This window comes from Ailuropoda melanoleuca, chromosome 6, assembly GCF_002007445.2.
Source record: "Ailuropoda melanoleuca isolate Jingjing chromosome 6, ASM200744v2, whole genome shotgun sequence".
Lineage (NCBI taxonomy): Eukaryota > Metazoa > Chordata > Mammalia > Carnivora > Ursidae > Ailuropoda > Ailuropoda melanoleuca.
In genome coordinates this window covers 49674586-49691865 of record NC_048223.1, presented here as the reverse complement: position 1 = coordinate 49691865, position 17280 = coordinate 49674586, and the positions used below count along the sequence as shown (strand labels likewise).

The 17280-nt window shown below is 41.3% G+C and overlaps 1 protein-coding gene across 3 annotated transcripts in view; it reads left to right on the top strand.

The window, feature by feature from the left end:
* Nucleotides 1–17280, top strand: part of PRKG1 (protein kinase cGMP-dependent 1) — a 1120820-nt gene that overhangs the window by 1088553 nt on the left and 14987 nt on the right. For all 3 annotated transcript variants that reach the window (XM_034662369.1, XM_034662370.1, XM_034662371.1), the window contains 2 exons: nucleotides 4492–4631; nucleotides 5572–5661. In XM_034662369.1, the coding sequence (XP_034518260.1) occupies nucleotides 4492–4631; nucleotides 5572–5661 (230 nt within the window). The remainder of the gene's footprint in view (nucleotides 1–4491; nucleotides 4632–5571; nucleotides 5662–17280) is intronic.

Below are 17280 nucleotides of genomic sequence, written 5' to 3'. Positions count from 1 at the left end.
ATGACACTTAACTCCAGTTCGTTAACATACAGTGCAATATTACTGTCAGGTGTACAATATAGTGATTCAAAACTTCCATTACCCGGTGCTTATCAGGACAAGTGCACCCCTTCATTCCCATCACCTGTATCCCCCATGCCCCCACCCACCAGCCCTCTGGTGACCATCAGTTCTCTATAGTTAAGAGTCTGTCTCTTGCTTTGTTTCCCTCTCTCTCTTTTTTCCCTTTGCTAAGTCCTTGTTTTAAGTCCTAGTTGTTACAGCTGCATGGCATGGATGTACCATAATTTATTTTTCCACACTTCTCTGCATAGACATTTAGATTGTTTTCAAATGTTGCCACTAGAAACAATCTAAGAGTTTGACATGTTGGTTAATCAGGAGAAAATTTTTCAGAGCATTAACTCCAGCGCACGAGACCATGGCTGTTGAGTTACTGCCATCAGTAGTCCTCGGGTGGTCTGACTTCTCGGTTATGAGCTGGGATCCTGGGAGTCTTGTGTCCTTCTAGTTTAAGATGAAAGTGGAGATTCTAAGGGCTGTCCTCCAAGCAACTAGACAGGTCTTTACAGAATGCAAAGGATGATGGTTCCAAATGGTGGGACTGTCTCCACTCAAGCAAAGACAAAACAGAAAGCCTCCATAGATGAGCTATTTGGCTCTGTAAGCTTCTTATAATTAATACTTTTTAAATTGGCAACTAGTAGTCTGACTTCCAGCCCTCTGTAGCTTTTACATCCAAATTGGCAGCAGCCACATGCCACCCACCAGCTGTTAGCACCATATCCCTCCCCCAACTTCCACCCTTTAAATTCTGCAAGAAGAAGCCATCACTCAGGTACCCCAGATCCTTGAGGACCCCCCCAAGGTCCCTAGGAAAAGGACAGTGAGGCTCTGGTATGTTCAGCATGGGTGAAGCTTCACAGTAATAACACACAGTTCAGCTTTTCTCACGGAGTCCAAGAGAGCCAGTTGCATTAAACTCCCTGCGCTGTCAGTTTCTTATCTGTTTAGCTGAAGGGAAGCAGCATACACTACAAATAGCTCGGGCCAAAAAGACGAGCGTGAACCCAGTTCTGCCACTTGACAGCTCTGTGGCCTTGGGCAAGGTATGACCCTCTCTGCTAATCCTCGGTTAGCTCCTCTGAAAAATGGGGATGACAGTAGTTCCTCGAAGGGGTGCCTAGAAGATTAAGGGAGAAAACTCACTTATTACACTGTTCCTGACCCTTAATACGAGCTATTATTGGTAAGTGATAATGACGTCTTTTTAAAAACATAACAAAAATCTCTTCCTCCCACCCTTAAGATTTGATGTCGGGACTAAAAACAATGTATATGAATGTGTCCGGAACGTAAGTATTCCACAAAGGCTAATTCCCATTTCTGACATCCCTGACAGCTTCATTTATTTCCCTGCATAGACTCTCCCTAATGTACAGTTCAAAACTACTGAAGAAATAGCAAAATAGGTACATGTTTTTCCCTCATATCTTGGCTACAGTAAAATAAACATCTGGGTGTGAGTATAATGGTGATGAGCTGGTTATAACAAAAATGGGCAATATACGTGGAATCATGGAATGTGTTCATTGGAAGGGAACTCAAGAGTAGTGTAGGCTAGGAGATGGGTCGCAAACAAATGGCCATGGTCTCGAAAGGGGATGGACCCCAAGAGCTCGTTGGCTGATAACTGGACATTGTCCTAGAGATGATTTTATTAGCCTAGTGGTCTCCATGGTTGGGAATGTTGTTCAAGAAAAAGGCTGGGTTAAGAAAGCATCTTGTAAAAATACAAACTGAAAACTGGAGGCTGAATCGCATGGGTCTTTGGCCATGTATATTGCCTGTGCAGTGTTGACGCATAGAAATCGTTTTTCCCGTCTAGGCCTAATTAAGGGCACTTTGGGACAAAAGAAAAAGAACAAATACCCCCCCTTGTCCTTGTAGCTTCCCTTGTTTTTCCCCCATGAAGCTAAGAGATACACAGTGTGGAGCCGAAACTCCAGATCTCTCGTGGCTTGGCCAGTGATAAATCGTCCTGTTTCCTTGCTTGCTTTCTTTGATTCATGCAGTCAACAAGTATTTCATAGGCATTTACTCTGTGTCGGGGATAGTGAGTAAAAAGATCCCCCATCACAGGTTGCTTATAGACCAGTGAGAGGAGACAGTAGCTGAACGAGTAATGAAAAGTACTCCGTGTATGAGCTTGCAATAGAGCCAGAGAGAGCAAGAGAGCAGGGAGAGGAGGGTGGTTTCTCTTCTACGGAGGTAAATGAGGAAACATTTGAGCCAAGAGCTCCGGGAACTGAGAGGGGGACTGCTGGGAATATCTGTGGGAAGATGTTTGGGCAGAAAAACACAAAGCAGATAGACTGAGGCACATGCTTGCTTGGTGTGCTCCGGGAATAGCAAGGGGGCCGGCGTGACCCCAGCAGAGTTAGTTAGGGGGTAGTTGGGGTCCAGATGGCGTAGAACCGTGTAGCCTCCATGACGGCTTTGGCTTTACTAGGAGCGAGATGGGAAGGCACTGGAGTGTTCAGAGCAGAGGAGTGAGGTGATCTGGCTTTGTTTTGCAGATATACGCTATAGGGCAGAGTCCACTGGCTGGGGCAGGGGTCCAGCAGAGAGACCATGGGTAATTTCCACTCATGGTACTTTCTCGCTTAAGGTCACAATAACTCCATACGGTGTTCTCTTCAGCAAGAACTGGGGCTCAGAGCAGCAACGCAACTAAGCGAAGGCAGGGTCGAGGTCTAGACCTGTGACCCCAAAGCCAGAGTTCTTTCCTCCCACCCTGTGTACAAGTAAAAACGTACATCACCATCACTGCAAAGCATAATGGACAAGTTTTCCAACAGGTGTGTAAACCACACGAGAGCCTGAGGTCATTAGACTAAGGATCCAAGGGAACACGATTCCATTTCTTCTCTGGTGTTTAGTACTCTGACACGGCTAGTTGTTCATGCTATGTGTCCAGATTTCTTTCAGAAGTGCATGTTCATGTTTTGTGTTTTATTATGAACTACAACTGGATTCATTTGAATCACACTCATCCGTCATCTTAAGAGTTTCACAGATGCGTAGAGGCCCCTCGACTCTTAAGGCAAATTCGAATATCCATTTCTTTCTCTAACCGGTCCTAGAGATTCACAGATGCTGGCCGCAGACTGAGGCCCATTGATGTGAAGTGTCCTTGTGTTCACGTCCAAGGCCCTTGCTGTGTGAACGCGCTCTCGGACCGCAGTCAGTCTGTACACATGTGTGTGAACAAGACACTTGATTGCACTGCCAGCAGATGCAGCAGGAAACAGTTCACAGCTCCAGGGGACGGCGATCCTTCAGCTGCGAAGCAGAAATGTCCTGTCATTTCCCCAGGGCTTTCGTTAGTTACAAATAATGCAGGCTCAAGGATTCTGTTTGTTGCTCAACAGCACTAGAAAACTCTTTGATATTGCTATGAAGTGATTAGCCCCATCACCAAGATCTCTTCATTTCCTGGACAAGTCACCTTGTTGAAGGGTGTCTGGGTGGCTTAGTTTCTTAAGCCTCCAGCTGTTGCTTTTGGCTCAGGTCATGATCTCAGGACTGTGAGATCAAGCCCCGTGTTGGGCCCTATGCTCAGCAGGGAGTCTACTAAAGATTCTCTCTCCCGTTCCCTGTCTCCCCGTCTCCCTCTCACTCTAATAAAAAGAAAAATCTTAAAAAAAAAAGTCACCTTATTGAAATTTTCTGTTAAACAGTGACCCACAGACCCACAGCCTGTCTGAGGAATGGTATTCAGAGAACCCAAGCCCCCGGGAGCCGTGTAGGGCTGCACCAGTGGCATGGGGGCCTTGGAGACCTCACAGCCCAACTTAGGCCTTCCCAGTTAGTACAACTAAGCGGTCAGATTTGAGGTCAGACAGGATTAAAGCCATCATGCATACTTGTGGGAGGAAGGGCAAGACTAGGGAGCAGGAAGAGAAGAAGGAACAGTACGTACTTCTGCAGTCTCAACAGGGAGAGGGAGGGGGGTCACTGAACTTTACACCTGTGGAAACGTCTGCTGGCCAGGACCAAGGAGGAAGAGTGTACAGGCCCATCAGGTCCTACCTTTACCACACTCACTGGAAGGGAACTTGGAGAATTTCGTTTTTATGTTTTTCTGATTGCTGGAGAACAATCATAAAGTATACTCAAACACATTATGTGATATGAAATGAAATAACACAGTGAGAATCCAATACGCTTCCCCTCTTTTAATCCCAACGGGCACAGCACTAATTGAGAATCTAGTTACACTCTCTCTGGTCCAGTGGAAGGACAGTGGACAAGGGTCATGGACCTGGATTTCTGCCCGGCTCCGGCAAGCACATACTGTGTGACTCAGGCGGCATCTTGGGGGTCCCCGCCGTGCTCCACGCACTGGATAATTTGGGGATGAAAAGGCACTCTGTTATATTAATGCTGTGGTCTTTTTCTCACTTATTTTCTGTGCTTTTCTTTAAGGTCCAGTTGAAAAGTGAAGAATCCAAAACCTTTGCCATGAAGATTCTCAAGAAACGCCACATTGTGGATACAAGACAGCAGGAGCACATCCGCTCGGAGAAGCAGATCATGCAGGGGGCGCATTCCGACTTCATAGTGAGGTAAGACCCCACACCCCCGTCCTGGTGTGCCCACTCCCTATGGAAAGTCAGCCACCAAACCCAGCACCACCCCTGCTCACCATCACACATTTCATTCACCCAGGAAATGTGGTTTTAAATCTGATTTTAAGAAAGTTTTGTTAGGCTTAAAAAAAAAAAAACCTAAAGTTTGATTCTATCCTTTGTTGTTGTTGTTAAAGAATCAGATTCTATGAAAAGAACATGCTTTTCCCAGAGGAGATAGCTCCGTTTTTGACATTCCATTTTTATGCTTTCTGTGACTCCAAAACCCCACATAGACTTCTGGAGCTTGAAAGACAAAATGCAAAAAGCAAACTATCCTCCCTGTAATTATTTGAATGCTAATATGGAAATTTTCTTTAATTTTGTGAAGATTAAAAAAATTGAAATGACTATTACATCTCCATATTTTCAGAGCATTAGTAAGAGAATAATGGAGAGTTCTTATATACAAAAACTAAATAAATAAAATCTGGTTAATTTGTCAGGGGCACTTAAAAGCAGGGCATAAGGTGAATTTAAGGAACAGCATGGGGATTTCATACATCTTTATGTTTGTAAAGTATATCTATTTTATATGCATGTAGACTGCACGTTTATCACCACTCAATATGGCTCAGGAGTCCATGCTTAAAACATCAGCCAAACTGGGACCCCAAGAAGCCACCGTGGTCCATAATCATCTGGATTCATCCATTCATTGCCCAGGACAGACCAGCCCCTACACCACACACATCTTAGTTAGGAGCCTGCTGCCTCCTTTTCCCTATTTTACAAGCAGATCCCCTCTCTTTCCTTTAATGGCATTTCAAGCTTGGTAAATCACGTATAAGACTGTAATCTGAGCACTTAAAACATTCACATTCTTTTCAGAGACAACAATGTTTATAACCCTTGTTTTCTTGTTTGCAATTCACAGATTGTACAGAACTTTTAAGGACAGCAAATATTTGTACATGTTGATGGAAGTGTGCCTGGGTGGAGAGCTCTGGACCATTCTCAGGGATAGGTAGGAGTTTTAAGAAATTTCTATCATTTCTCTAAAAACGTAGTTGACTCTGACAGTCCATAAGATGAATCCATTATAGAGTATAAAAGTCATATTTACATGTTACATATGCTTACTTATCAGAAAATAAGTAAATATGTACAGACATGCTTTAGCAAATATGACGCTCACTCTGTTTCAGATTTGTAACTAAAGATAAAGGCTTCGTCCAGCATGGAAATAGTAACCTAGCAAGATACATACCCAGGCCTTTTTTTACCTTGAATATCAGGATCAGTTAACTGTATGCCTAGAATTCAGTTCGTTACTATGACAGGAAGGAAATAGTGTTATGTTATAGTTGCTATCTGGATTAATTACCAGCTTAATTGCTTTACTCATTGGCCAGATGGGCAGTCTGCCTTTACTGACATTGAGAATTTTTTCCCCAAGTTACTTTTTTTTTTATTATTATGTTAGTCACCATACAGTACATCCTTAGTTTTTGATGCAGTGTTCCATGATTCATTGTTTGCGTATAACACCCAGTGCACCATGCAATACGTGCCCTCCTTAATACCCATCACCGGGCTAACCCATCCCCCCACCCCTCTCCCTTCTAAAACCCTCTGTTTCCCAGAGTCCATAGTCTCTCATGGGTCCTCTCTCCCTCTGATTCCCCTCTCCTTCATTTTTCCCTTCCTTCTCCTAACATCCTCCATGCTATTCCTTATGTTCCACATATAAGTGAAACCATGTAATTGTCTTTCTCTGCTTGACATTGCACTTAGTTCCATCCATGTTGATGCAAATGTTAGGTAATCATCCTTTCTGCTGGCTGAATAGTATTCCGTGTGACTTTTTCTTCTGGCTTGACGTTGCCCTTTGGTTTCAAAATTAGCAAGTTCTGGCCATCTTCTTCAGGCTTCAGCTGATCTTATGAAAAAATGAATCCACTTATAAGCAGTATTTCACATGAACAATCTAACTCCGATTTACTTATGTTTGCCCTTTCAGGGCAAGTAAAGTTGGTCTAGTTAGTGCTTGTTTCTATCTCTTATAGAACTAGCAAACTAAAAATCTATTCTATAAAATGTCCTAGGAGATCATTAACAATCCTAAATTTTTACTTAAAACACAATTGTCTTTTCCTATAAATGATCTTTCAGTTATTTCCTATGAATTATCAAATATTCAGAAGTCATCCTTGTTCCTGTGAATGTTCACCTTTTGACAACTTTTTTTTTTCATATTTGTTACAGTCTTACCCATGTCTCCTTCATTGGGTAACATCTTACTGTAACTCTGTTATAGACTGCCCTGTTGTTCCCATAAAGCCAGGTTATTTTTTGACAACTTGTTGCTCTGTAGATATCCCAGAATAGTAATTAATAGAACCCAGAAAATAGCTTATGAAGTCTCATCCCTAATAGCATTCTTATGGGAACTTCATGTCTTTGGAAACATGGACCTTTAAGGTCTTTTCCCCTTTGCCTTCCTTGTATATATCAGATGGATTTCTTTTTACTTTATCTTGTCCTAATTACATTGATGTTATGTTTCACTTCTTAAATTTAAGGTAAACAAGTATATAGGGCAATGCATCATGTTGGCATTAGGGGCTGGGATAAACATCTTTTCTAAGATGTTTACAGTTCATTTTTACAGTATTTCTAGTAATAATTGAGCACAGATTATATGCCAGGCCTTGTGCTAGAAGCTGGGGATACACTAATAAAGACGTGGTCCCCTTCTCATAATTTACAGGCTGCTGCATAAAGTTAACATTCTGACTTGTGAGTTAATGTCTCCTTCATCCTAATGTGGTTCTACTGTATTATTTTTGACCTGACCTTTCAATCTCCTAATTTATTTGAGATATCTTCCCTGATTTGTTCTAATTAGAATAGAAGATTTACATGTAGAAGTAAACATGAAAGCAATAATAAGCCACAGAGGGAGAGGAACTATTCGAAGCTTTTATTAGCTTCCTTAAGCAGGCAACAACAACACAAGTCACTCTGAAGTCCACTGATGGGGCATCAAACATGCATAGGAATCAAATTTCAATCTAGTTTTTGAAAGAAAATATCATTTCATATTTCTCCCTATTTAATTTGATTTGCATTTTGTTGGCTCATAAATGCCAGCCAAGCCTTCTGAAGGAGACGTATTTTGGTCTGTCAGGGCACCTAAGGTTGGTATTAATAAGTGGTTTACCTTTATAGGAGTGGATGGATGCAAAATATCAGTGGGTGGTCCTTTTCCTACCTCTACTGGGATGCTTTTTGGTTGGTTCCATTTCCTTCCCTTTTATCATCCTTGGGTTTGAGATACAAAGTTGGTGAGTCCCCACCATGCCCTTACTACTACAAGCAGCAGCATGATCTGGCGATATAAAAGCTGTCTGCTCCTTCCTGAAGATTCAGGAGGGCTGAAGCCTCAGCATTAAAAACAACAGAACTATTTATTATATATGCATGTAACACCTTACTGCTTTTATTCTGACTTCCCCCCCCTACTCAAAAAATTGGTTGGGGGGGGGCATAGCTATGGAAATCTAGGTTCCAGTTAATACTGCCACTGATAGCTTTCTATTTGTTTGAGGCTGAAAGTCCTAAATGTTAATTGTTAGAAAGAACAACAGCAAATGGCAAGGAAAAAAAGGAAAACAACTATGCTATTAGTTACAGTGTATATGAAAATATCCGTAGTCAAAACAAATCATATTCAATTCGTTCAGTTTTCTTTTTGTATCCCAGGAAAGCAGCAGTCAGTCAGGAGAAGCTATTCTGAAAGGATAAAGGAAATGTATTTGGGTTGATTTTAAGAAAAGCTTGTGTGACTATTTTTTACTGACATGGTAATGCCTGTAAGCCCCAGGGATTTAGCATAAGAAGTCTCTGATAGCCACAGGCCTCCTCCTCCTCTTACCTAGTAAGTGAGATGACCAGCTCCTGCCTCTTTTTTCTCTCTTGCCTAGAAAAGGCACACAGAGCAGTTTTTTTGTTGATGTTGTCAAAAACTAAGAATTAAAATACTATAAAAAATAAAATGATACCAAACAGGACTGGAGGACTGCTAAGTGTCTTTGAGATATAATTAACAGCCCTGAAATGTTCATTGTTGCAATTATTTCTCTAGTTTATTCTTTAGTAGCTATCATGTTTTATCTTCTCATTTATGACTCTTTGTTTTCCACACATTCTGTATCATTATTTGGAATAGGTTGATACACGTTATATTTTAATCACCTTTGCTCCGTAACACATTAAGAATTGGCAATCCCTACAACTTTTTAAAAAATGTAAGTTGTTAATATAATACATAAATTCTAATATGTCATAATATATACTAATATAAACACATATTTATGGGTGTATTAATATATATATTAATGTTGGTATTTAACACATAGTAATATACTGAAATTTAACATTTCAACTGTTAACATATATTTAAAAATTTTAAGTAAATATTTCCTATGGAATATCTTATTTCAGAAACCATAATTTTCAAATCATGCACATCTCACTTCTAGTCATGTGTCCCCCTGGATGTGTTTTGTAAGCTGGCGAGTAACTTCAAACTCCGTTCTCTTTGATTCTAACTATATTGTGGAGGGTAATTGTTTACATTCCATCTAAGATGACAAAATGCATAGTTCTGGTCAAAAGTATTTCAGGGGGTCAGGAGGAGAGCAGCATCAGAGGATCCTGAACTCCCCTCCTCCCAGGGACACGCCAGGGTAACAGTGATATTTATACACCGAACTCTGAAAACAACCTGGAGACTGTCAGAGCAAGCCTTCTCCAGTTCATCGTAGGGAAGAGCCACATTGGAAAGGGTAGGAGGAACCGAGACGCGGTTGGGAACCAGACCTTCTGTGAGATGAATCACAACCAGGAGGGACGTGGGAGCATGGAGAAGCAGGAGGACCAGACCCCACACCAGGCACCCCCAGCACGGGGAAAACGAGAACCCTACCATTTGACTTGGAAAGTCAATGATGCCAAACTTGGCAAGGATTTAAAATCAGCTGGGCTTGGGTCCAGGTACTTTAGACATCTGTGGGCTTAACTCCAGAAAGCCTGAGGGCAACAGAAATTAGAGTCCCTGCCCTTGAAGAGCCAGCATAAGAAGTAAACTGCCAAGTTAATTTTATCTTTTGCTTCTCTTACCTTTGGAGATGTGTCATGAAAAAAGCTGCTGTGGCCGATGTCTGTAGAGGTTGCTGCCTATGCTCTCCTCTAGGATTTTGATGGATTTCTGTCTCACATTGAGGTCTTTCATCCATTTGGAGTTTATCTTTGTGTATGGTGTGAGAGAGTGGTTCAAGTTTCATTCTTTTGCATGCATGTAGCTGTCCAATTTTCCCAGCACCATTTATTGAAGAGACTTTTTTCCACTGGATGTTTTTTCCTGCTATATCAATGATTAGTTGCTCAAAGAGCCGAGGGTCCATTTCTGGGTTCTCTATTCTGTTCCATTGGTCTGTGTGTCTGTTTTTGTGCAAGTACCATGCTGTCTTTGTGATCACAGCTTTGTAGTACAGCTCGAAATCCAGCATTGTGATGCCCCCAGCTTTGTTTTTCCTTTTCAACACTTCTTGGCGATTCGTGGCCTTTTCTGGTTCCACACAAATTTAAGGGCTGTTTGTTCCAGTTCTTTGAAAAATGTCATTGGTATTTTGATCAGGATAGCCTTGAAAGTGTAGATTGCTCTGGGTAGCATGGACATTTTAACTATGTTAATTCTTCCGATCCATGAGCATGGAATATTTTTCCATCTTTTTGTGTCTTTCTTCTTCAATGTCTTTCAAGAGTGATTCGTAGTTTCTAGAATATAGATCCTTTACATCTCTGGTTAATTCCAAGATAAATCATCAAGATAAAAAGTTTCTGCACAGCCAAGGAAACAGTCAAAAAAACTAAGAGGCAGCCCATGGAATGGGAGAATATATTTGCAAATGACACTACAGATAAAAGACTGGTATCCAAGACCTACAAAGAACTTCTCAAACTCCATATACAAGAAACAAATAAATCATAAAATGGGCAGAAGATATGAACAGACCCTTTTCCAATGAAGACATACAAATGGCTAACAGACATATGAAAAAAATGTTCAAAATCATTAGCCATCAGGGAAATTCAAATGAAAACCACACTGAGATACCACCTTACATCAGTTAGAATGGCAAAAATTGTCAAGGAAAGAAAAAACAAGTGTTGGAGAGGATGTGGAGAAAGGGGATCCCTCCTACACTGTTGGTACGAATGCAAGTTGGTACAGCCACTCTGAAAAACAGTGTGGAGGTCCCTTAAAAAGTTAAAAATTTAGCTACCCTATGATCCAGCCAAGCACTACTGGGTATCTACCCCAAAGATACAGATGTAGTGAAGAGAAGGGCCATATGCACCCCAATGTTCATAGCAGCATGGTCCACAATAGCTAAATCATGGAAGGAGCCGAGATGCCCTTCATCAGATGACTGGATTAAGAAGATGTGGTCCATATATACAATGGAATATTACTCAGCTTTCAGAAAGAACGATTTCTCAACATTTGCTGCAACATGGACGGCACTGGAGGAGATAATGCTAAGTGAAATAAGTCAAGCAGAGAAAGACAATTATCATATGGTTTCTGTCATCTATGGAACATAAGAACTAGGAAGATCGGTAGGAGAAGAAAGGGATAAAGAAGGGGGGTAATCAGAAGGGGGAATGAAACATGAGAGACTATGGACTCTGAGAAACAAACTGAAGGCTTCAGAGGGGAGGGGGGTGGGGGATTGGGATAGGCTGGTGATGGGTAGTAAGGAGGGCACGTATTGCATGGTGCACTGGGTGTTATACGCAACTAATGAATCATCGAACTTTACATCAAAAACCAAGGATGTACTGTATGGTGACTAACATAATATAATAAAAAAATATTTAAAAAAGTAAGCTGCCAAAATGACACAGAAACAGCAAAGTGCCTGGGGTGCGCCTGGAGGACGTTTATTGACAGAGTATGCACTGGACCAGCAGGAAGCTTCAGGAGACTTCTCCAGGAAAAAAGTGCTGGCAGGCGCCATTTCTCTTCTCTTCCCTTTTCCAGCCTCGATGGCCAGACACTTGTGGGAGCCAGTGCTAGTCCTCTCCACCTAGCTTGCTAGCACTGCGTGCCCCACTCCCATGTTCCCTGCGGACCTGTCTCATTCAAGCTGCTCCCCTCAGCAGCCATCCCTCCAAAGGGACTCCTGCTCGGGGGAGAGGGAAAGATAGCCACGCACACCAGCACAGCACCGTTCCAATAGCTAAGCCTTTCAGCTGCCACCACAGGGGAAAAAGCCCTGCCTTTTGGTGCACCCACAGCTGGGACAGAAAGACCAAGTGTGGACCGCTCACCTAGTGACCCTACCACTATTTTTTCCCTGCCCACTTACAAGAAATTAGGACAACAATCCCATTTATATTTGCACCAAAAAGAATAAAATACCTAGGAATAAACTTAACCAAGGAGGTAAAAGACCTGTACTTTGAAAACTATAAAACATCGATGAAAGAAATTGAAGATGATACAAATGGAAAACTATTCCATGCCTCTGGGTTGGAAGAATATTGTTAAAATGTCCATACCACCAAAGCACCATTGCAATCTCCATCAAAATACTAATAGCATTTTTCTCAGAACTGGAGTAATCCTAAAATCTGTGTGGACCCCAAATAGCCAAAGCAATCCTAAAAAAGAAGAACCAAGCTGAAGGTATCACCATCCTGGATCTCCAGATATGCTACAAAGCTATGGTAAGCAAACCAATATGGTCCTGGCACAAAAATAGACACACACGCGGTGCCTGGGTGGCTAAGCCATTAAGCGTCTGTCTTCAGCTCAGGTCATGATCCCAGGGTCCTGGGATTGAGTCCTGCATCCGGCTCCCTGCTCGGCGGAAGCCTGCTTCTCCCTCTTACACTCGACTTGCTTGTGTTCCCTCTCTCTCTCTTTCAAATAAATAAATAAATAAATAAATAAATAAAATCTTTAAAAAAAAATAGACACACAGATCAATAGAACAGAATAGGGGGCCCAGAAATGAACTGACACTATTATGTGGTTAATTAATCTACAGCCAGGGCAAGAATATACAATGGGGAAAAGGCAATCTATTCAAATAGTGCTGGGAAAACTGGAGCACTTTCTTACACCACACGCAAAAACAAACTGAAAATGGATTGAAGACCTAAATGTGAGACGTGAAACCATAAAACTCCTAAAAGAAAACATAGTAATCTCTTTGATCTCACCCTTAGCAACATTTTCCTAGATCCATCTCCTCAGACAAGGGAAACAAAAGCCAAAAAAAAAAAATCTGTTGGGACTATACCAAAATAAAAAACTACTGCACAGCAAAGGTAACCATCAGCAAAGTGAGAAGGCAACCTAGTAAGAGAAGATATTTGCAAATGCTGTAATCAATAAAGGGTTAATATTCCAAAATATATAAAGAACTCCTACAGCTCAGTAATGAAAAAATAATCCCACTTACAAATGAGCAGAGGACCTGAATATTCATTTTTCCAAAGAAGACAGCCAGTGGCCAACAGACCCATGAAAAGACACTCAGCAAGACTCATCATCAGGGAAATGCACATCAAAACCACCCTGAGATCTCACCTCACCCCTTCAGAATGGCTGGAATCAAAAAGACAGAAACCCTCATGTGGCATTGGTGGGAGTGCAATCTGGTGCAGCCACTCTGGAAGGAGCATGGCAGGTTCTCAAAAAATTAAAAATAGAACGACCCTATGACCCAGTAATTGCACTCCGGGGTATTTACCCACAGAAAACAAACGCACTAATGTGAGAGTATCCGTGCACCCCGTGTTGACTGTGGCATGATTTACAGCAGCCAAGTACGGAAACGCCCCACGTGTCCAACGACGGATGAATGGACAAGGGAGATGCAGTGTGCATCTACAAGGGAACATTACTCAGCCGTTAAAAGGAACGGGATGCTATTTGCAGCCACACAGATGGACTCAGAGTATTATACTAAGTGAAATAAGTCAGAGAAAGACAAATACTATACGATTTCACTCAGCTGTGGAATCTTGAAAACAAAACAGACTCTTAAATATAGAGAACAAGCTAGTTGGCCTCCTCCAGAAGGGAGGCTGGTAGAGGGGAGGGGAATGGGAGAAATAGATAAAGGGGATTGAGAAAGACAAACTTCCAGTTATAAATCAGTCACAGAGATGAAAGTACAGCATGGGGAATACAGCCAGCAATATTGTGATAACGTTTGGTGACAGACGATGATGACAGTGATGTGTAGTCACTGAATCGTTACACTGTACATCTAAAATGAACATTGTATTTTAATTACAGTTTGACAACAACAAAAAACAACGTATTTCAAGGAAATGAGTCTACTTTCATCCTAATTTGGCCTCCCTAACTTTACAATTGGCAGTCAACCTTCACGGGTTGCAACACACGTCAGGTGTATATTCACTCATGATTGGTGTTCGTAGACAAAAGAGGGAACATGCTTTGCCTTTGTTGATTTCTGTCATTTCGGGACTCCGTTTATGACAAGTTGATTAAACACTGTGATTAAATCGAAAGCTGGGTCTATTCATAACTATCCATACTCCTCTAGTTCTCTCAAATTGTTATCTACTGCCATCTAGCTAAAATAAAACTACCACCCCTTCCCAAAGAAGGTATGAGGGCCTATTCCGTACTCGTTTTAATTGAAATAACACAACTGTCAAGGCATAATTTATTATTTTCAAGAGCTATTTAGGGCAGTGATTTATTTCTTTAAGCAACTTTCTGTTGATAAAACAAGCTTTCGTTTTTGTTTTAGATCAAATATATGTTGTCATTTTCAATTCTCATCGTAATTTTTCATTTTCAGTCACCCTAATGCTGTGCTTTGTGACTGTTTTCCAGAAGTGTATTTTAAAATCCACAAATTACCCACATCAAAGGCTCAGTGATGAAGCTGTATTGCTGATACTTTGCCTGCACATATTATGTCGATTTGTCACATAACATGGAAACAGATTTGAAATAGCATTTTCATTTAATTTTTAAAAAATCAGTTACTAATATGCTTCTATAGGGGAGAGACTCAAAATAGATTTTTGAAGGAATGGTAACCAGCTTTCTAGAACGTTCCAAATTCCAAAATGGTTCAGAATCAGAGAAACCTTGAAACAGAGCTGTCTAGAACTGAAGACCCAAAAGTGAATGTTGATAGTTCATTTTATGATGACAGTTGGAAGGCAATAAAGCAGTCCTTTTGCCCTGTGCATTTGTGAGAAGCGTAGAGAAAATGAAAAGAACAGAGATTAGCAGAAGACCCTTCAGAGCTGACCCACGGCAGTTAGCCTTGGCTATGAAAGGCAGCAAATACCCCAAAGACAGTGTCAATTAGGTATCGAAGACCCCTCGCTCCCATCCCCAGAAGACTTCAGACCTGTCCATGTCATTCAGTTTTCCTAGATTAACACACAGCAGCTAAAGAAGACCTTTTTTGGTGCTCAACTAGAATGGCTCGTATTTATCAGGTACCCAGTTGTATGCCAGGCACTAATTCTAAATATTCTCATCAATTATTGGTATCCTTATGACAATCCATTGAGATAGTTTCTATTACTAGCCCCGTTTTGCACAAGAGAATCATAGAGTCTGAGGGAGGTTCAGTTAGATGCTCAACATTAAACAAGAGAAAGCCAAATTTGAGCCCAGGATTCTTGCTTCAGTGTCCATATTCCTAACTTAGAGTCTCCTCCAATGAATCTGAGTTTGTATTAGGATGTTTTTCATCTTCCTGCTAATGACAGACTTAGAAAATAAATGAGTACCCTTCTGCAGAGATTTCCTGAGAAGTTGATCTCTCATAAGGGCTCACTCTCCTGACATATTTGTCCATTTGGTTCCATTAACAAGTGAAAATTAAGGAAAACAGAGAGATGTTGCCCAAAGTCACAACTGCAGAAATAATCTCCAAGAGTAATCAAGAATTTGTAGGCTTTCAAAAAGGCCTATCCAAATCACAGCTAGACAGGCCTGATACAAGGAAGTCATTAGTTTTCTCATTAAAACAAAACATGTAATGTGAAATAAGACAAAGCTGTATTCCACATACAGTCTTGTTTTGTTTTCGCTCCACCATGATTTGCAAAGCTCTCCAGTGACAAAGGACTGGAGTCCCATAGGGCATTCGGTGTTCAAGCTGTGTTCATTATCTGCACATGGATGCTTGCTATTCGCTACCAGTGATCTCCAATTGAAGGACATCAGCTGCTCTTGATGGGCGAGCATATTTGTTTCAGGGCAAAAAGAAAAGTGACTACTCCAGACCACTTCTCAATGCACAGAATTGCACAGTGTTCCCTCCGCAGACAGAGTTCCAAGTCAGCAAACAGTTGCAACATACAATGTATCATTTCTGCTCAAAGAAACTTTTTCTTGTCCTTATAAATTCACAATTGTTTCACTCAACCATTGTTGGAGACTAGAACCTTCATAATTATAGTGAAGATTCTAGTATCTGTAAGAGTAGATAGCCCCATGCCTTGAATTATATTTCAAAAGGAAGACGTTTCTTTGGGGAGAGCTAATTGCTTCAGTGATAACTCAGGGGACATTAGGAGTTGAGGAACTTTCTAGAAGAAACTAGGTCTTTGTTAAAATGACCTGGAAGGTGTTGCTTTCACCTTGGATTCACTGCTCCATTTTGTAAAAAATACCAGTCATGTTCGGCTTCCCAGTGTGTTAGCCTCTACTCCTCAATACTGAGAAAAGCAGCAAAAGTCACCAGAATGCAAAGAGGCATCAGGGACCGTGGCAGGAGCAAGTCCGGGGCCACGCTGGGTTGCGGGCTGTCTGTAATGGCCAGTGTCCTCATCTTCCATGTTACGTCACAGCTGCCTTTGCAGCAGCTGTTCACAGGAAAGTTCCGGAAATATCATGAAATCATTACATTATGTTTACTACTTGGAAAAAGGGCAATATAGTTTATCTTTCCTTTCATGGAAAGGAAAAGAAAACAGTTAAAGTATGAAGGTTCTGCTGTGGAACTAAGGAGCTAACCTTAGATGCCGGTGTTTTTGTTTTGGGGTTCCCCCCCCTTATTGTTATTTTGTTAAATAAATAGAGGGAGAGACCGAGAACATGAGCTTTCTTGCTAAACATCAGAATCAAGTTTCCTAATCTATATTCCCTTCCAAGTACCTTTTTCCTTCTACTTATCTCTTCACTCCGTCTTTTCTTAATAAGGCAATAGTGTGAGACGTAGGTATTATTTCTCTTATTGGCAAAAGTTTCAAAAACAGAGTATTTAGCTTGTGATATATGATTACATCATAGCATCACAACTCATTTCCTAAGTGGTTCTTTGAAAACATTAACTTTTTTATTCATCCTCTCATGAACTGTATCTGAATTGTTTAGGGAGATTCAGAAACAAGCCCTCTAAAAATAAATATGACTAACCTATAAACTCCCTTTACAAAACAAACCTCTAAAATAGGACTCGTCTCCCCCTGACCACAAGCTGTGCCTCATTAGAGGGCAGGGCCAAGTTCACAGACGAGCTGTGTGGTTGAGCTCTTCCTCAGGCGTGCAGGTTAGATT